The 19,057-nt window shown below is 46.1% G+C and overlaps 3 protein-coding genes across 3 annotated transcripts; 1 reads left to right on the forward strand and 2 right to left on the reverse strand.

Moving 5' to 3' along the window:
* Nucleotides 1-349: 349 nt before the first annotated feature.
* On the forward strand, nucleotides 350-3,485 carry LOC124689332 (UTP:RNA uridylyltransferase 1-like). Its single transcript, XM_047222880.1, has 6 exons — nucleotides 350-1,051; nucleotides 1,163-1,525; nucleotides 1,649-1,872; nucleotides 1,987-2,050; nucleotides 2,488-2,684; nucleotides 2,809-3,485. The coding sequence occupies exons 1-6, from the start codon at nucleotides 350-352 to the stop codon at nucleotides 3,038-3,040; spliced, it is 1,782 nt and encodes a 593-aa protein (XP_047078836.1). The 3' UTR covers nucleotides 3,041-3,485.
* Nucleotides 3,388-10,306, reverse strand: LOC124691414 (protein DETOXIFICATION 46, chloroplastic-like). Its single transcript, XM_047224702.1, has 14 exons — nucleotides 10,158-10,306; nucleotides 9,883-9,977; nucleotides 9,409-9,517; nucleotides 8,907-8,962; nucleotides 8,499-8,554; nucleotides 7,804-7,942; nucleotides 7,192-7,329; nucleotides 7,046-7,114; nucleotides 6,845-6,955; nucleotides 5,695-5,823; nucleotides 4,900-4,977; nucleotides 4,513-4,584; nucleotides 3,992-4,054; nucleotides 3,388-3,899 (listed from the first exon to the last, which is right to left on the reverse strand). Exons 1-14 carry the CDS (start codon nucleotides 10,216-10,218, stop codon nucleotides 3,798-3,800), a joined length of 1,278 nt encoding a protein of 425 aa, XP_047080658.1. The 5' UTR covers nucleotides 10,219-10,306; the 3' UTR covers nucleotides 3,388-3,797.
* A 3,887-nt stretch (nucleotides 10,307-14,193) lies between these two features.
* LOC124691415 (eukaryotic translation initiation factor 3 subunit J-A-like) lies at nucleotides 14,194-17,049 on the reverse strand. Its single transcript, XM_047224703.1, has 6 exons — nucleotides 17,000-17,049; nucleotides 15,909-16,027; nucleotides 15,239-15,387; nucleotides 14,941-15,091; nucleotides 14,674-14,833; nucleotides 14,194-14,593 (listed from the first exon to the last, which is right to left on the reverse strand). Exons 1-6 carry the CDS (start codon nucleotides 17,010-17,012, stop codon nucleotides 14,490-14,492), a joined length of 696 nt encoding a protein of 231 aa, XP_047080659.1. The 5' UTR covers nucleotides 17,013-17,049; the 3' UTR covers nucleotides 14,194-14,489.
* Nucleotides 17,050-19,057: the final 2,008 nt, after the last annotated feature.

Raw genomic sequence — 19,057 nt, forward strand, 5'->3', positions numbered from 1 at the left:
AAAGTCCAGCACGGCCCAAACCTTCACGGAAAATGCAAACCCAAGCCCAACCCGGCCTGACGTTCGGGCTAAAAAATCAGACCAATCCCGGCCCAAGTGCAAGCCCGACCCGCCCCGGGCTGGGCCGGGCCGGGCTGCCCATGCTCAGTTGTAGTTTTGTTTTTGAGAATTTGAGAATTATGCCCAGTTGTAGTTGAGGGGGAGCAACCGGCTAGTAGCGCGTACTACGCTGCTTTGAAGAAGTGAAGTCGCGCACTGACACACCCCCACGACTTCACGCCTTCCTCCTGACTGACGCTCGCTCTCGGGAACCGCAAACCACCACCCACACCCAGCCTCGCCGCGCGCCATGTCCGGCGACGCCAAGCCCCTCGCCGACGGCGCCTTCCTACGCTTCCTCCTCCCTTCCCCCAAGCCCGCGCCCGCGCCCGATACCAGGCCCGCCCGCCTCGCCCCGCCGCACCAACTGTTCGCGCCCCCGCCGCCGCCGCCCCCGCTCGCCCACCCCCGCCCCGACGAGCGCCTCTTCATCGTGCCCCCCACGCGCCCCTCCTGGTACCCGCCGCCGGCTCCCCCTGCACCCATCCCGCCGCCGCGGCGCGCTCCCCCAGGGCGCGGGCGCAATGCAGGTGGCTTCGGCCCCGGCCGGGGCGCTCCGGCGAGGCGGAGGGTTGGGGATTTCGTCGCTGGCAGGCCTCGCGCGGGTCCCGAGCGGCGGAATGCGGGCGGCAGTCTCGCTGTCGCGAAAGCAAACCGAGGCGACGGCGAGGCCAGTGCGGGGGCCAGGCGCACGGCGGCGCGGACGGAGAAGAGGGTGTGGGTCCCCGTGGGGAAGAAGGGTGGGAATGGCGGCAGCGACGCCGATGACCAGGCGGCGGGCGGTGGAGGCTACGCGGGCGGCGACGAGGCCGAGGGGAGTCTCGAGGGGGACGAGCAGCTGGAGCCGGACGACAGCGGGCAGGACGACAGTGATCTTCTCGGGGAAGAGCTGGAGAGTTCTCTCACCGTCGCCGCTGGTGATCATGAGTATCCTGACGGTGAGCCAAACGAGGTACTGGAAATCCCAGAAATCATGTGCTTCTTCAATTGATCCTGAGACGCATCACATTTGATTTGCCCAGCAAGAAATTTAGCTTATCGACCATGTTCCTCTGCTCTGCAGAACCTGGTGTCATACTCGAACCCATCACAGCGCCTGCGTGTCAAAATGCGCGGAGGGTGGGTTGAATGCCGCGATGACATCGACGCCTTCGCTCCCGGCCTGCTCTCCATCTACGAATCCCTCAAGCCATCAGAGGAGCACAAGTCGAAGCAGAGCCAGCTCATAGACTCCCTAACAAAGTCAGTGAGCAAAGAATGGCCCGATGCCCGGCTGCACCTCTACGGATCATGTGCCAGTTCGTTTGGAACATCCCATAGCGATGTTGATGTCTGCCTCGAGATCGATGTCGGCACAGGGAGCGTGGTGGAGGTGCTTCTGCGGCTGGCGGAGATCTTGCGCGCCGACAGTTTCGACGATGTGGAGGTAAAGCCTTCACTATCTGGAGTTCTGCAACTGTAAATTATGTGTTGTCAAAATTCACTGTAAATTGAGGTGGTTGGTTTGACCTCACAGCAATCTCTCAGTTGAATAAATTGATTTATGCAGGCAATTACCAGTGCTAGAGTCCCAATTGTGAGGATGCTGGATGCAGGGAGCGGCTTCTCTTGTGACATCTGCATCAACAACCTATTTGCTGTTGCCAACACAAAGCTTCTCAAGGATTATGCCCAGATAGATGGTAGACTGCTTCAGCTGGCCTCCATTGTGAAGCATTGGGCCAAACTGAGGGCTGTCAACGAGACATACCGCGGAACACTCTCTAGCTATGCGTGAGTTAAATGATTATGATGGATTCATGTTTATATAACTTGCTTTTGATAGTTATGTTCAAATGAGTTTAAAAAAACTGAGGCCTGGCTAACTTGTTTATATGAAAATTGCAGATATGTGCTGATGTGCATCAGTTTCTTGCAGCTGCGAGAACCCAAGATTCTTCCGTGTCTGCAGGTTTTGTATCTTACTTCTGTCGCATAAACTTCTGAATAAATCATCTTCTTTGTGCCAATAGAGTACTGAGTTGCCGAAAGCACTTTGTAAAATTTAAAATTATTTGCAAATCTATCTCTTTGCATTTTTTCAATAACATTCTCTCCTTTTATTTTATGGTGGAATCATATGCTCTAGTCATCCTGGATTTGCTCCATTTGACATTGTGCCTGCATATGCATGGTTGTATTTGGATGGCTCATCATTTCATTATGGTTGGTCAATTTCCTTTTTTATTTTATTTTTCTTATTTTTTGCTGATTTGCAAGTTCATTTTTTCATGTTTCATCATCATTATTCCTTATGTCCGTGTTTTCAGCTTCATGCTATGCATCGGTTGGTCAATTTCGTCCTGCTGCAACTAAAACTAATGTTCCCTCGTTTCCCCACGTTTTCAGGCTATGGAGCCAACATATACCATGGTTGTTGATGACACTGAATGCGCTTATTTTGATGAAGTTCATCAGCTTCATGATTTTGGGGCTGAAAACAGGGAGAGCATTGCAGAGTTACTCTGGGCATTTTTCCACTACTGGGCATTCCAGCATGATTACAGGAAAGATGTCATCTCCATCCGTATGGGAAAGATAATCAGGTAATCAAGGAACCAATAATGTTGTTTTGAATCAAAAAATCTGTGTCGGTTTAATTTCATCTAAGGTATAAGAATTTGAGACACACAATTTTCTCACCTGGTGCAATGTCGTGACATTATGTAGCAAGAAGGAGAAGAACTGGACGACTCGTGTCGGAAATGACCGTCATCTGATGTGCATTGAGGATCCTTTCGAGACCGGCCATGACTTAGGCCGTGTGGTTGACAGGCAAACAATCAGGATCATCAGGGAAGAGTTCGAGCGAGCTGCCGACGTACTGCAGCACAGCGATGATCCTTGCACCACACTTTTTGACCCTTACAATTATGAACCTGAATCATCGAAAATACCCTGAAAATTCAGATCACATCTCTGCCACGAAGTGAAGTTCAGATGACCAACTGTTTGAATATTTCTGGTAACAGAATAAATAAATGAACTGGGTGACATTGAAGAAAGAGGAGATTTGGGCCAGGTGCTCTTACTTGCTAGAACATGAGTTGTGATTTGTTTCAGAGGAAACTGATTTGGTCGGACGTATCCCAGCTGGAGGCTGCAATGAGCTCGCTGTAACTGGTACACTTTCATGTTACCATGCTCTGGTCACCTGGACAAAGCATAATCAAATCTCCTTTAAGTCATGCAACCGCATGTACTCACGTCAGAAAAACTTAATGTTACTCACGTCAGGAAAACTTAATGTTACAAACTGACAATCTTGCTTTCCAGGATTTCTTGATCATATTATTCTAAAATTGGGACAAAGTAATTCAGATAACATTGACCCTTGTATTTTTAAACCAGATAAATTAATATTTATATGCTTGCAATGACTGCGCTTTTACATTGTAGCCTTCTCAGCAGCAATAATGCATGAGATACAAGATTCCTAGGACAAAAGATACCGACAAGATGATGAATCCTACACTAGGGCCAAATGGACTTTCCTAGTCCTAACCACCTCGGACAAGGCCTTGAACTTTTGCTTCAAATATTATCATGTGCAGCTCAGCTATGACCACAACAGATGGTGGTCAGAAACAGCATGATCTTTCCAGGATGGCAGATATGCATGTATTTGTTGTCTCCTCATGTCAACCAATAATACATCCTTATGTGGCCTTCACCTTGGCATAATCAGGCTGGTTGAAATTTTCGTTGTACAACATGCCATTCCGAGAAACAAGACGTTGTAGACCACTTCCGAACCGACTCTGGAATGGGAACATTGTTCAAAGACCGAATTAGGACTACCGTAAGATACTGCGTTCTAAATATTATACTTGATATGCGGAAATGGCCTTACCCACTGGAAGAAAACAAGTATCCACCAGCATATTGGCAAGCTAGCAAATTTGTCGCGGGCAACCTTTTAGGAGACAAAAACAGGAAAGAGTCATCAGAAGAAGAATATTGACATACAAGTCCTCTAAACTATAAATAATAACAGAAAACAAAAGGCTGCTCAAGATAGCACTTGGACTTCTGCTCTTTTACTGCTGGGTAGTGAGCACACAGCTTTATCAATTGACGGCATTCACAAGTGACCAGAAGGTTGATAGTTCACTGTGCAGACCAAACCATGGTCCTATTTGTCATGGTTCAAAACCTTTTAGTTAAAAAAAATCAGACGATTTTCTCTCAAATTCACATGCTATCATTTATCAATCTTATCACCAATTAAAGAAAAAAAAACTGAAAATCAACGTGGTCCCACAGAAATCACTCGCGATTATGGTTGCGTGCATCTGAGGATGCAGAGGGCCCAGCGGATTTCTCTTCCATTTAAAAAAAAAGTAATCACTCGAGAGAAGGGTACAGACATACCAATAGTAGAACGGTTCCAATGCAGAAGCATGCACCCATTGATTGACTCAAATACCTGAGATCCCTTCCAGCCTGAAAGCAGAAAAGAACTATCAGACATTTTCATCACATTTTCTAGCGAATACTAGGCTTGCAAGTGCTGATCTTATGAACTTTGCAGAATAGGACCTTTATTGTATTAATAACTGTTACTGCCGTATCATAACATGTTAAAGATGGTTTCCACATTCATTAATGATGGCCTAGTGTCCAGGCGTATATGCTTATTGCAGGAGCAGTGACACTTCATGCAAGCATTTTGATAAGGTTATCCTAGGCATCAATTGCACTTTCAAGGAGAATTGGTCTAGGACCAGGAAGCCAGCCAAATGAAGTATACCAGCTTACCAATAATGTTCCTTCAAGGCAGTGTACTGAAGGTGTCACCAACAATGCAGTGAAATATGGAATCAGCACTTTGTGCATCTGACAAAAAAAAGCTAAAATATTAAGTTCCAGACAAAACTCAGAAGGTTAAGACACACTGGTGGTCATGGAAATAAAACATTAAACTTTCTGCAGAAAAAAACAAGTTATGCAAGGCGTGGTCACAGGAGATTTCCAGGATGACCAAGAGAGTACAACAACTATTTCCTAACTAGACTATCATGAAGATAGCCTTTTAAATTCTGCATCAGGATTAACAATAAACTAGCAAGCAGATTTGTAAGTGACAAGGACTACAGTTATATGACGCTGGATCTGAGTGCAATCACACTGTGATGGAAGCCAGGGTGGGGAGAAGAAAACAGGACTAGATTGATATGTTTCTCATTGCTTCCTTAATCTATATGAGGTCCACCCCATCCTTATACAGAATGGAATAGCTTAACCCTTAAGAGACTCGTCTCTAATATTCTGACAACAAATTGTACTCTTATCTCAGAGGTAGCTAATCCAACCCAGTCCTCTGGTACCATGCAAACAGTGAACGAGTGGGCAGCCAGGCACTATTCAGCTATGTTACCACACTCAAACAACATAAACTGGCCCCTACTACATAGACAACTGGTATACCGGTGGCTTCTGAGGAGCAATCCATATCGAAAGTGCAAACATAGACAACTGACATACTGATAGTTTCTGAGGAGCTATACCGAATTATTTTCAGAACATGTAGAAAACTAGAGCAGTTTGTCAAACCTGTTGTACAACCATTTGATCGTTGGTAAATAGACTGGGAAAAAGCCATGGAACAATCGTTCCAACTGTTCCCACGGTCACTCCAGCTATAGCACCAATCATAACAAGTGACTTCAGAAGCATCCTTGCCTAGATTAAACGTACCTTCATTAACATTCAGAGTAATGAACATAATATTCATATATAATTTAATGCAGAAATAGCTACAGTAAATTGCAGGCACTTCTTTGGTCAATCAAAGAACCATCATTGCAGCAAAGTTTAAGTATGCATAGTGGTGTTGGGTCCACAGCAGTTTTTGATCTATTACAGGGAAAAGAAGGTAGGTATACACCAATTAAACATATTCAAGCCTGTAATGCAACATGCACAGGTCAGAACCCAAATACTGCATATACTTTGTATTAACAGCTTGGACCTTTTGATAATGAAGCACCTTCTGTTAGAGCTTGGACCTTTTCTTTCAAAAGGGACCTCTTCCTCCTTTCTTACAGAATGAAGGATGATCTCAAATCCCCCCTTTTAGCCTGGCTAGACGCTCTGTAGTTCCTTTGGGCTATGCCCTGGGCTAAGCCCTTTTTGTACATTCCTTCCCTCTATCTTGTACATATTGTTCTTTTTTAATAAAATTTACTGTCGGGGCCTCCCCTACAGTTTTCAGCTAAAAAAGAAACTTTGTATTAACAGTTCATATCTTAAGAAATATTAATCTACCAAAATTTCAATAGTATCTTCTGATAGATTCACTCAATAAGACAATTTGATTTCTTAGTTGAACTTTTTTTCTAGGCTTTCGAAATGTCTTATCAACAACGTAAGTTTTAGACAGTCACATTCAGCCGTCTTAACCAGCTGAGCCTTGAGTCCTTGACCAAAATATTTCGAAGAAGAGAATAGAAAAAGATGCTCCTTTCATACATCTCTCAAAAAAGAAGAAAATGGAGTGCCTTGTGAAAAATACTCTGTTGAACAGCTAAAGAGACGCTTCACATATCATTTGATTCATTTGACCAGATCAGAGAAGAGGGTCAAAAATAAGTGCCCAAGAACATGTGTTCATCATTCACATCCTGATTGCACTGCTACTGATATCAACATGGAAAAAAAATGGTATGGTACACACACAAAAATGAGCATTTAAGATAGGTACCTTCATCAAATTGCGCTTAGCTCCATATATCATCTCTGGCATGAACGACTGTGCAGTTTGTGACAGCGGCTCACCCCAAACAGTGCACATGCATAAGATATTAACCATAACCTTCACAAGATCAAGTAAACAATATGTTTTGTCACGTTTTTGTAGACATGTTCTCATAGGGAAGCATTCCATAAGCTAAAAAGTACGAACCTGGTGGGCTGCAAGAGTTATTGCTCCCATAGAAGTCGCGGAGTATGTAAGTAATGCATAAAATGCTACCTGAAGAAGATTGAAACAATTAGTTACAGTAAAGCCAAGGAAAGGCCACATATCATTATATCCCAAAACAATGTTACCTTGGATGTCATTGTCACAAAAACAGGAGCTGCAAGTTCAAATATCTGCAGAAGCTCTCTTGTTGACGGGATTGTGAATGAGAAAGCTCGAAAACCTCTATTATTTAGATTTTGCATCATCATATAAGCTGCAACAATCTGAGAGTGTGTCAAAAGGTAGCAACTAACACAAAAACATGTGAGTAGATAACTGAAACCTGCAGGGAAACTGGCAATGTGATCAAACATCACAAAAAGCTAGAGCTGGAGGTTATTGTGCGCCACAATTACAAATCATGAAGAGTAAATAAATGGACAAAGAAATGATGGGATTTCTGGAACATGCAATATAATTGACAACATAAGAGCAAGTGGCTCCCTCTGGACAGGGTGCGGTCTGCATCGATAAGCAATGTACTTTTAAGAATACGGGTAACCAGGTATTGTTGCTTCATAGAGGCGTGGAAACTTGATTTTCAGCAATTTGGTGTTTCGCTCAAATGAATGCAGTTATGTAAATAAAGATAGTGTATTCATTAAGCTTACACATTGCACAAATGACTCCCCTGAATTATGCTCAAGTCAAGAAGTGACAGTGTGGAGACATGCTGAGGAAACTGGGAATGTGTGTACCTGTGAAATCATGGTAGCCCAGGCAGCACCAGCAATTCCATAGCCACATACAGAGCAAAGAAATATGTCACCTACACCATTTATAACACTAGCAGCTGCCAATGCCTTCAAAGGACCCCAAGAATCTTTCATGCCTAAACTGAGTTATAGCAAACATATAATATGATAAGAGAAGCATCCAATCAAAGATATTGTAATACTGTTGCCTGAACTATTGTACTCATGCCATTGCCTGAACTATTGTACTCATGCAATGGCTACGTAAGGATTGTCAAAAGACATCACAATCTCAAAACAGATGTCTACAAATATTCCAAAGAAAAATGTATGGTTCCATTCATTCTTGTAGCTGCTCTCTTTAGATAGATGCAGTAATGCAGTATCCTAGTGGTGTGACTTTAAACAAGAATATTCAAATAATGTAGAGTTGGAAATATAGATTTCATAGTTTTATTCCCTAAGTTGAGTTAAGTTTTATTTTGTTGCCTCATGTTACCTCCCTTATGTGCATAAATTACTGGAAAAAAACAATAGTACTGAGATGTACTTTCAAAATTTGTAGTACAGCAAAACAAATGGTCAAAGAAAGAAGGCATGCAATAAACATAATTTTTTTGCAGGGAATAAATAAACAGAAATTTGAACAGACAAGTATATCCAATGGAAGAAAAGAAAAGAATAGGCACAGTTTGTACCTAGCACTTTGAGCAACTAAGCCAACAAGAACTGCAGGCCATGCGAAGCCTCGAATCTGAAAGCGAGTTTCTGTTATTTCGCATGAAACAGGGAAATCCAATTTCATACCCTATAATAGTACTCCTAGTTAAGAACTTAAGATAAATGATGATCATTTACATAACCTCTCTTACTTTCTCGTATTTCCTAGTTTCTTACGCAAACCCATTAGGTTTATTTCAGATATGGCACGGTATTGAAGTTTTGAGTCATATCAATTTATCTTGACACATGTTTGACTGGTTATATGTGAGTAAAAAATGTGAAAATCGTAAGTATCAGTTTAGTTATACATCTGAGAAACATGACCCCCCAACAACGGAGAAACAGCCCAAAACGTGATAATTAAGACACTGACATATACAGACCTGTGCATATGTATTGGCAGCAGAAATAATTTCATAATTCTTTGATCCAGTAAAAGCTGAAAAGAAAATTGAGAAAGCACAAGTTATGGCAAAAATGGTAGATTCTTTCAAAACAAAAAAAGATAAAATAGTAGAAGGTACCACACAAGAGTTTCAACAAATGCAATGGGTATACCCAAACACGATGCATCATGCATGTGAAACTATAAAATGGTAGAACAAATACAGTGACATCTATTTCGTAAGTACACATCCTACTCTTGCAATAAAGTTAGAACAATAATATAATTGATAGAAAGCATTATATAGCTACTTTATACAGCACGTGCAAGCTTAGTTTGTGTCTAGGAGAAGGAGTGGCTTTTCAGTTGAGATAACAGGAAAGTACAGAATATACTGGCAAAAGAATTCTTCCACCACTTCATTCGAAAATATAAAATGCCCAATAACACTATAAGTAAGATGTTCAAGCCCATAGAAACATTTACTTTGAAAGACTTACCAGTCAATACTTGAACCCCAAAAATCTTAGTGAACAAGAACATTCCTACACCAAAAGCAAGAGCTAGAAATAGCAACATAGATACTTGATGCTGTGCAAGTTCTTCATCCTGCATAGAGTAGCTGCAATTGAATTAGATTACACATAGCACAAGAAGGTAAATACGTGCCAAGTGGCTGCGACGAGACAAATATATCGAGACATTTCAGCTTCTGATTATACAAAAAGTTGCCAAGTAACATCTTATATGGTCATGGTGTTGTTTTCCTTTTGTGCAACAAAACAAATGCATAGTTAACAGAGATAACGCAGGCATGTATCTCAAGTTCTCAACCTAGAAACCATGAAAGTCACTCTAGTTTTTGTAAAATTTCTCCTGTGGAGTTGTATTAAGTTGATAATCCCTGTCTCGCAAATTGCCCTAGCAGCCACACGGCACTGTATGTTAATTGATCTAGCTCGAGCTGCACGCACCTTGTTAGCCAAGGAGGTGGCCACCATGTTGGAGGTGGCGACGGACAGGAACATGAATATGTAGCACAGGTAGTCGCAGAACACGGTGCCAGGCCCTGAAATGAGAGCAGAAACAAGCACACGTTTAGTTCGAACTAGAAATGATGTGTTTGGTTCGTTTCCAAGAAAAGCAATTGTTGCGTTTGCTCATTCAGCTAGTGTGGCACGCGAGATGAAGCAATTAAGCAGAGAGCGGGGAAGTACTCCAGTAGTACGCAATAGTAGTATGCACGGACCTAGTGCGGCGAGCTGGAGGGATGACGTCTGGCCGATGACCATGGTGTCGATGAGGCTCATGAGCGGGCCGCAGATCCAGAGCCCGAGCGCCGGGCCCGCGAACACCACCACGTCCCGCACCTGCTCCCATATCCCCGCGTCCGGCGCCACCACCTCCTCCCCCCGAACCTCTATCTCGCCTCCTTCTGCCGCGCCCGCCACGGCGACGCATCGGCACCGGACGGCGCGCGGGGAGAGGCCGAGGCGACGCGGCTGGGCGAGGAGGTGGGCGGAGGAGGGGAGCGCAGGCGCGGGGGGGAGCAGGCGCGCGCGGCGGAGGGGGGCGGGTAGCGGGAGGGCGGCCGCGGAGAGGAGGCGCAGGTGGGCGGCGGACATGGCTGGAGGCTGGAAGTGGAAATGGTGGAGCGCCAAGCACGCGCGCGCTGAGGGATCGTGTGGAGCGCGATGCGGCTGGCGGAGGCCGTTGACGTTGCTGTTGCAGAGTGCACCGTACGTCTCGTACAACACTCCAATACTCGGGATATTTTATAATTTGCCACACATTACATTGTTATAATTTGCCACACATTACTTTGTCTTCTACCATTTGCCACACATTACACTCATTCCTTTATAATTTGCCCTATACCTCCCTTTACAGCTCTATTAAATTTTTTTACTCCAAAATACTTTGTGAAATACCATAACTGTACGTATGTGGCTGGAACGATCACCTAATGGATTAGATCTGCACTCAATCGATTGGTCAACCAAATCAATCCTGAAACAGAACAAAACCGTCCTCTACAGTTGTTCCTTTTGCAGCAGCGGAGAAACAGGATCCGCGAAACGTAGAAGCTGAGTGGGATCACCGCCGGCGGCAACGGTCGGACCACCGGTGGCGCAGCCATGATCAGCGATCATGAAGGATAGCCACGGTCCATGTAACACATTGTTCTCTCGATCTTCCCTCCTTCCCATCAATATTTGCCCTATTTCCCTTGAGTGGCAGCCACGATCTATGGCATGGCAGATAATTGAATTACTAGAAATCTCATCATCTTGCCAAGATTCTCATCTTGCCTTTGTTTCTGTAGTGCACCATGTTGGCATGTGTTCCTGTGTGTGCATATTAGATATTAGATGTCAGTATCAGTAGCATAATATTACATTCAATGCTCACTTATGTTTCCGCATAAACTAATGAATTGCTATTTTGTTTTTGACTAGGGCATCGACGACAGATACTACCGACTTGTCTACTTTGAATATTTCCCGATCCAATGATGGAAGTAGTTCAGTTGATAGAGTCATCGATTGGTCTCAAATTGAGATAGCACCTGCGAATGAAAATGAAATTAAAGTTCCTGTAGCAGAAGAGAACTTGTGCTTGATACTTGGAATTGATGATAAATTCGGGCATGAGCAGAAAAAATAAGTAAACATCAACAATAATAGATCGAGGGGAAGTAGAGATAGTTTACCTGCATGGCAGCAGCTAGTTGGGGATGTAGCTGGGAGCAAAGATATCCAAGAGGTGGCCGGCGGCATGAGCTCGTGGACATCGCCGCGAACATCAGCCTGGGAGGTGTCGCCGGAAGTCGCCGGTAGCGGCTCGGTGGGCAGCGGCAAAAGCAGCTCGATGCAAGCGATTGCCGCCTCTTTCCTCGTCGCAGCAGCCGCGGCCGCTCGCCGTGCACCACCATGGCTCCATTTGGGGGTCCCCGCCCGGCCCCGCACTCACGCGCTGAGGAGCTCCACTGTCTCCCCTGCCATGGGAGCTCGCCGTCGCTCGACCGGCCACAGGACGAGCGTGAGCATGGCGGCCGGCCAACCGGCGCGGACCTTGGCACGCTCCCTCGTCGGATGGTGCTCTCCCCTGTGGTCACTAGGAAGAGGAATGGGGAAGACTGACCAAATGAATGGGGATTTGATTCGTTTTGTTCATCGCTTCAACTAGTTCCAGCCACATACGTACAGTTACGGTATTCCACAAAGTATTTTGGAGTAACCTTTTTTAATAAAGCTGTAAAGGGAGGAATAGGGCAAATTATAAAAGAATGAGTGTAATGTGTGGAAAATAGTAGAAGACAAAGTAATGTGTGGCAAATTATAAAGATCCAATGTAATGTGTGGCAAATTATAAAATATCCCCCAATACTCTTCCCCACCTTCTGAAAACTTTCTTTTTGTCTCGGTTTGACGAACAAAGCAAAGAAAAATCTCGCTACCCATTGTCCATCACACATGAACCTTGTCGAAGAAACAGAGTATGTTTAGCAAAAGCATCCCCGTGGTACCGACCTCTCGCAGCAACCCCGTCGACTTCTCGTAGCACCATCACATGTGCCGCTCGTAGCACCGTAGATGACTTCTCGTCACACTACCGCCGACCTCTCGTAGCACCGTCGACGACTTCTCGTCACACTGCCACCAATCTCTCGTAGCACCGCCGAGTACTTCATTGGTAGCACCCATTATATTCACTGGAAGCAACGTCGCCCGTCTACTGGAGCACCACCGCCTTTAGATGGCGGCACTTCGCCAACCATGGCAGCATCACCGCACACCCCTCGTAGCACAACTGGAGTTCCTTTGTAGCATCGTCGCACTCCCAGCATAGCACCACGAAGGTTGTTTTGTGGAACTACCCCATTCTCGTCTCCACCTCTCCTCCTAAAATCATCAAACCCTTTGTTTCCCATCCACGGCGGAGTCGTCCGAGAACAGCACCACCACCGCGCACGCAATCCCCCCCTCCCCCTCGCACGCTCGATCTACCTGAGGCACTAGTCGACTGAGGCGGCGGTACAAGAGATCCACGTGGTCGATGGGGAGGCGACAGCGGTGTGAAGGAAGCCATCCACGGGATTCTCACTTGATCTCGCTTCATTGCTCCTCCAATGGCTCCCGATGGCAGGGTTGCACGAGGGAGGCGAGTGAGGCTAAGCTGCGGCGGTGCGTGGCCGAGAGGAAGTGAGAGGGGCGAGTGGTCGGTGGAGAAGATGCAGATGGGAGGAGAGGATAAGGCTAGGCTGGATATTTTGTTAGGACGTGGTGGAACGTGGGGCCAATGAAAGCGACCCACATGATTAATTCCATTGAACGGTTGTGCACCTAGAGGATCATTTTCCTTGATGAAAACCTCAAACCTAGCACTGTCTGTGCATATGTAGTATTTTCTAGAAATGTGGTGTCGTTTTGCAATACAATCTGTAATAACTTGTGACAAGTAGCATTTTTTGCAACATTTCAAGCATGTCTATGTAGCAAAGAATACTGTACTTATAGCAAATAACATTTGTGTAACATAAAAGTCAATGCATCCAACATTTGTGGATAGCTCATTCAATATACCAGGAACACCCACATTGGAGCAAAATCACTTTACCACGTACACGGAAAACATTTGTTCGTCAATGAATGGTTCACCTTTTATCTCCTAAGAGCACGTGCTAGAACTTTTCTTTCCTCCAACTAAATTAAAAAAAAATAGAAGATGTGACTAATTCTCATTTGATTAAGAACTAACTTAGTAGTTCTCAGTTAGCACGAATCACAAAGGGAACCCAACGATCCAAAGATATTTTTGTAGTAAAACCTCTCATTTATAACTGAAAAAATTTCAGTTGCAATCCAAGAGTGAAAACTAGCAAAACTGGTATTGTACTTGCTGACTGCCTCATTGTAGGTGAACTAATCAAATCCAGACTTGAGCAGTTAACTACTCAATACTCATCCAATCAATGGTTGCTTCTCATATTCATATCCTTTTCTACCTGTCACGCTAACAAACACCGTACACTAGTAGTACTAATGGTCAACCTCGACTTCACTTAGCATTATATCAGAGAGTATTGCTGAGAAAACGTGTTCCTTGCAGTTTTTCATGACGTGAGAAAATGACGAGTGAACTTTTCTTCTATCCTGGAATTTGGACACCCACAAGTACAAAACCATATTACAATTACTATCCTGGTATTACAGCATACGACTTGAACATACCAGAACGAGATATGAAATTATCAGAGATTGAAATCACCAGACACACCAATATATCCCTTGTAACGACTCTCCAATATAACCAGAAACACGTTATAGTACAGTTGGCCAAAAAGAATAGATTCCAACCCACAGAACAAAAATAACACAAACACATCGAGAATAGGAAAACAACTTGCAGCTCGACACCGCAAACCGTTTCCAATCGACAAAATCAACCTCAAATAGATCATGTTCCCATGCAGTTCCAAGTGTTCAGGTGCCTCTGAAGGGAATACAGACTGCCGCAAACTCTAATCTCTGCTTGCTTCGAGGTATTACATAGAAGAGGCTATTCCCCTCCCAGCGAATCACATGAAGTCAAACTCGTCCGGATCATCATAAGAAGATGCACCCGGTCCGGCAGCAAAGTCCTCCTCTCCCTTCTCTATATGAAGCTGCTTCTTTTTTGTTCCTGCGAGTTAAGTAACCATCAGCATCAAAAGCACACAACAAATAAGAGTATTCCCATTCTCATAGGTCCAAGAATCTCACCTCCTTTCCTTTTGCCTGCTGCAGCTTCTTTATCAGCCTTGATCTTTTCATTAGCAATCGCCGTGACGGAGGAAGATATTTCTTTCGCCTCCGCACCTTTCAAAGATGTCATGGAAAGTCTCATGACATTCTTAAGTAGACCCATGAAGTGAAAGCTTTTCTGTGTAGACGAACCGAAAGGAGGTCAGTTATTGGATGAAACAGAGTCTCTGTATAAACAAGGGGTCCCGATAAACAAACAGAAAGCCCTGTAAATGTTGAACAGACCTCATAGGGACGGATTTTGTTTGCGATAAGCTCCGCATATTCTGCGAAGTCGCTCTCAGACTTCGGGATGAAAGTCTCTAGTGACTTTTCACTGCTGTCCTTCTTTGCAAAAAGCTCTGCTGTTGACTTAAAATCAGCTTCTTCCACGAGCCTGTAACAAGTAAACCATCATGGTGAAGAAATTTAATGGTAGGCACAACAAAGCAGCAGTATGCGGCAGTCCCTCAAAAAAAAGCAGCAGTATGCGGCAGGGTTTTTTCATCACAAGAGGTCACAGCTACAGAGAAAAATAGCATACCTTTGTTGGCGAAGCTTCTCTAAAGTAGGATCATCCAGAACATCATCTTCTACTACTTCAGCACTTGTTGATGGCTGCTTACCTTTTTTTACAGCACTTTTAGCACTAGGTTTTGGAGCAGGCTTTTCTACAGGTTGTGGTTTAGGTTTCTGCATTTTATGTATCAAAGCACAGGTGTTGAATAAGTGACAATTCAATATTAGTAGCAATGTAACAGAGGAAGAGCTTACTAGTATTTTAACAACCAATGTAAGCAAAGCATAAACATGGAAGTTTTGGTACATAGTTAAAACATCAGAACCAGTCATACACATAAGAGCATATGGTCATTGCTAAACATTTCACAGAACATAAACTTTATGAGGCAAAAATAATAGACCAGGCTAACAGTATAAAGAATAAATGCAAAAAACTAAACAAGATGGTCAGCTGTTTGATTTAGTTAGGGATTCCTGCAGAATTTACAGTGAGGCCAACTAAAATTCACGGCAACACTGAATAAAAAAGATTACTTGGGAAAAATTTCCAGCAACAATACAAAAAATCATGGGTTGTGGAATTGACATTGGCAAGAGTGTACAGGTCACATGTCCCGGCATATCTCAGATTGGATGTTATGTTCTGTTGGAAGGGATCTATGTGCACTAAAACATGGTAATTCTTTCAGTACCTCCTCTTCCTCTTCCCAAGATTCTTTTACATCATCTTCTTCTACATCTTCATCATCCCAGTTACTTTTCAGAGGCTGAGCTTTCACAACAGGCGCAACTGGCGTAAAATCTTCAGCATCTGTAATGTCATTCACATTTATTTTCAACATGTGAACAAAACAATGTCATAGCAAACCAGCATCACATTGGTAATTGGTTCAATACACATAAATTCGAAAAAAAAAGCCAAGGCTTCCTACAACCTGACCAAATGTTGACGGTGTACTATAACAATCTTTCATAACAATATGCAAGCACCATCATATATCAATTTAACACCCCAGTATATACATGTTTAAATACGCATTCAGTGGGTTCCCTTATCACAGACTCTGCGCGTGCACATTACTAACAAGTTGAAAACAACATTCGCCACACTCTCAAGCACGGGTAAGAAGCGCAAATGACATGAGAACAGCATGATCGTATCAATGCTTCTTCAAAGCAAGCATAATAGCGTAAGTGACCGCAACTTGGCTAGTGTCTACAAAAGAAAAGCAGATGCTCTACGAATCTTGCATATAATCCACACACAAAAGCAGTGATAAATAAACTAGATGAAAGCATGGAATCGTTACGTATGAGTACTGAAACAGAAAGACGCAAAGGAGTAACAGAGTACACTATGTTATGCCATGGGTACAGAAAGACGACGCACCTTGAGACTACTCAGTATATTCAGCAGAGCTACCAGATGTATACAGATAAATACTACAGAAATCTAAAACCCAGAATCCCAACAACCGTATCCCCGATTTCCTAACCGCGCTCGAATCCCCTCGGGTCGTGACCCGATCTCATCTACTGTCGCAGAGGTCAGAATTCGTACGTATCTTCGAAGGCAGTTGTTCTACCAATCAAACACGAGCTACTCGTGCTTGCGGAATTAACCGGCGCCCGAGATTCGGCGGACCATGCTGTCGGGGCTACGCCGCGACGAGCGCTCGGCGGGGCAGGATCTGCCGGCGCCGGGAGCAAATCGCGGAGCGGTTCCGGCGGGCACAGATCGGGAGGCGGGGAAGAGGGGGAGGAGAAGGAGGGAGGCGCTCACCCCAGTCCTCCATGGTGGCCGGAAGTCCCCGAGATCTGAACCGGCTGGCTGCGGGCCTGCGGCGGGGAGCACGAGCGGACGGTGGCGGCGGGGCTAGGGTTTCGGCGGCGAGGCGGCGGCGGCGGCGAGGAGGAAGGTTCTGGAGGGTTGGGGAGAGGATTGACGGGTCGGGGTTGGCTGTGCCTAGCTGGCGGTGTTGTCTAGTGCGCCGTGTGGTCTCTCTGCATATATCCGTGCCGTGCGAGAAGCGGAACGGGTTCGGTCAGGGGTTTGGGGTTCCAGTACGGCCCGTTTACTTTCCCAGCCACGTCTTTGATTCGAAGACCACCCAAATCAATAGTATAGTAGCTAGAAGAAACACTACAAAACCCTTTCCACCAAACCACTCGTCAAAACATTTGTTCGTTCGGAATACTCCCTCTCTCGCACTTTATTAGATGTGCGTGTGTCTATAGGTCACAAATTTGATCAAGTTAGCATTAGTTATATGTTATAAAAATTATATTATTTTATTAGAAAGTTTAGATATTCTATTTTTTAATGATATAATTTTTGTATGGTATAATTTAAAGTATATAGGTTAAATTGGTAACCTAGGGATACAGGGAAGACTAGTAAATATTGGTGCACGAAAATAAAGGTTTTCATTCAAATTTGATTATATATTACAAAGTTTGAATGAAAACGGTTAGATTTCATCTAAACCTAGACTACTGACCGCCCGACGGTGCGTTCAACGGCCCCGCCCCGTCGTCGCCTCCCCTCCGCCGCAGCTCCTGCTGCGCGCGCCGCCTCTCCTTGCGTTGGGTGGTGGCTAGACGCCACCGCTCCAGCAGCCAGTCGTCGTCCGCCCTCCCCTGCTGCGCCGCCTGGAGGGAGAGCTCGACGACGTGACGAATCCGCGCCTCTTCGCGGGCACGGGCGTCGTCCTGGAGCTTTTTCCCCGACTCGAAGGACTCGACGAGCGCGCGTTGCTGATCGGCCGTCTCGTCCGGGTGCGGCCCGTCGTGGTCGGACCACTCGAACTCGTCGTCGTCCACCTCGGTCTCCTCCTCCACATCCGTTGGCGCCTCCATCATCGCCGCCGCCAACTCGTCCGCCCGTCTCCCCAAGATCGTTGTCAGCGCCGCCTCCCGCTGCTGACGCTCCTCCGCCGCCAGTTGTTGCTGGCGCTCGATCTACTCCCGTCGCCGGCGCTCGATCGCCTCCCGCCGTTCACGGTACAGCGCCTCCCGGTCATCGCGCTGGCGCCGGCGCTCATCAGCCCACCGCTGCTCCATCTCCTCCGTCCGGCGCCGTTGCGCCTCTACTGCCGTCGAGGAGTCGAACACCGCAATGATGTCCGCCATCGCTTCCTCGTGCCCGCAGCTGGCCGCCGCGGCCTCGTCGGCTGCGGGGCCAGGGGCGCAGAACGCCGCTAGATCCGCCGCGTGCGCCGCCTCACGTTGCTGGCGGGCCTGCTGCTCGAGTGCCTCCCGCCGCTGCTGATGATGTGCACGCTAGTTTTGCATCCCTCGCCGCCACCGCTCTTCCCGGGCCGCGGGGTCGGTGTCGACCTGCGAATCCGGGACTGGAAGTGGAGGAGACGGTGGTGGAGGGAATCGCGCCGCGCCGGGCGGTTCGCCATTCCCACTGGTGGTGGAGGAGACGGCGGTGGAGCGACGAGGGCTGTGTTTGTTGCCGGCGGCTGTGGTGGCTACTAGTGAGCCGGGAGACCTTTTATAGACGCCGACGTCGGGAAGAAAGCGCGGGAAGAGGCGGGAAGATCGCGCGGGAACGGGCGGTGGCGTGCGAACGCCGGCGACGTGTGGAGGCTGCGCAGCACCGATGAGACGTCTTGCCTGCCCCTCCGTCGCCATTAAGGCAAAGATGCCGTCGTGTGTCACTGCGCGCGAATAACTTCCGCCGCGAGGTAGACGACAGTTAGGTTAAAATTTATTGTACCGCTGACGCGTCGGTCCCGCCACTCCCCGCCTCGCTTTTCGTTGTGTCCGGCGTGCCCGGAGCGTCCCCTGTGGGACGGGGACGGGTTCGGGTCACCGGACACCGTATCGGGCC

This window comes from Lolium rigidum, chromosome 2 (assembly GCF_022539505.1).
Source record: "Lolium rigidum isolate FL_2022 chromosome 2, APGP_CSIRO_Lrig_0.1, whole genome shotgun sequence".
In the NCBI taxonomy this organism is placed as follows: domain Eukaryota; kingdom Viridiplantae; phylum Streptophyta; class Magnoliopsida; order Poales; family Poaceae; genus Lolium; species Lolium rigidum.

Excerpts from the sequence above, each read along its gene's own strand:
- LOC124691414 (XM_047224702.1), bottom strand. The coding sequence starts at position 10,218 with ATGAGCCTCATCGACACCATGGTCATCGGCCAGACGTCATCCCTCCAG. Across the intron at positions 8,555-8,906 it reads CTGCCAATACATATGCACAG|ATTCGAGGCTTCGCATGGCC; the intron begins GTCTGTATATGT and ends ACTCGCTTTCAG. Across the intron at positions 4,978-5,694 it reads ATCAAATGGTTGTACAACAG|ATGCACAAAGTGCTGATTCC; the intron begins GTTTGACAAACT and ends TTTTTTTGTCAG.
- LOC124691415 (XM_047224703.1), bottom strand. Across the intron at positions 15,388-15,908 it reads CTTGGGAAGAGGAAGAGGAG|AAACCTAAACCACAACCTGT; the intron begins GTACTGAAAGAA and ends CATAAAATGCAG. Across the intron at positions 14,834-14,940 it reads ACAAAATCCGTCCCTATGAG|AAAAGCTTTCACTTCATGGG; the intron begins GTCTGTTCAACA and ends TCGTCTACACAG.
- LOC124689332 (XM_047222880.1), top strand. The coding sequence starts at position 350 with ATGTCCGGCGACGCCAAGCCCCTCGCCGACGGCGCCTTCCTACGCTTC. Across the intron at positions 1,873-1,986 it reads GGAACACTCTCTAGCTATGC|ATATGTGCTGATGTGCATCA; the intron begins GTGAGTTAAATG and ends TGAAAATTGCAG. Across the intron at positions 2,685-2,808 it reads CGTATGGGAAAGATAATCAG|CAAGAAGGAGAAGAACTGGA; the intron begins GTAATCAAGGAA and ends GACATTATGTAG.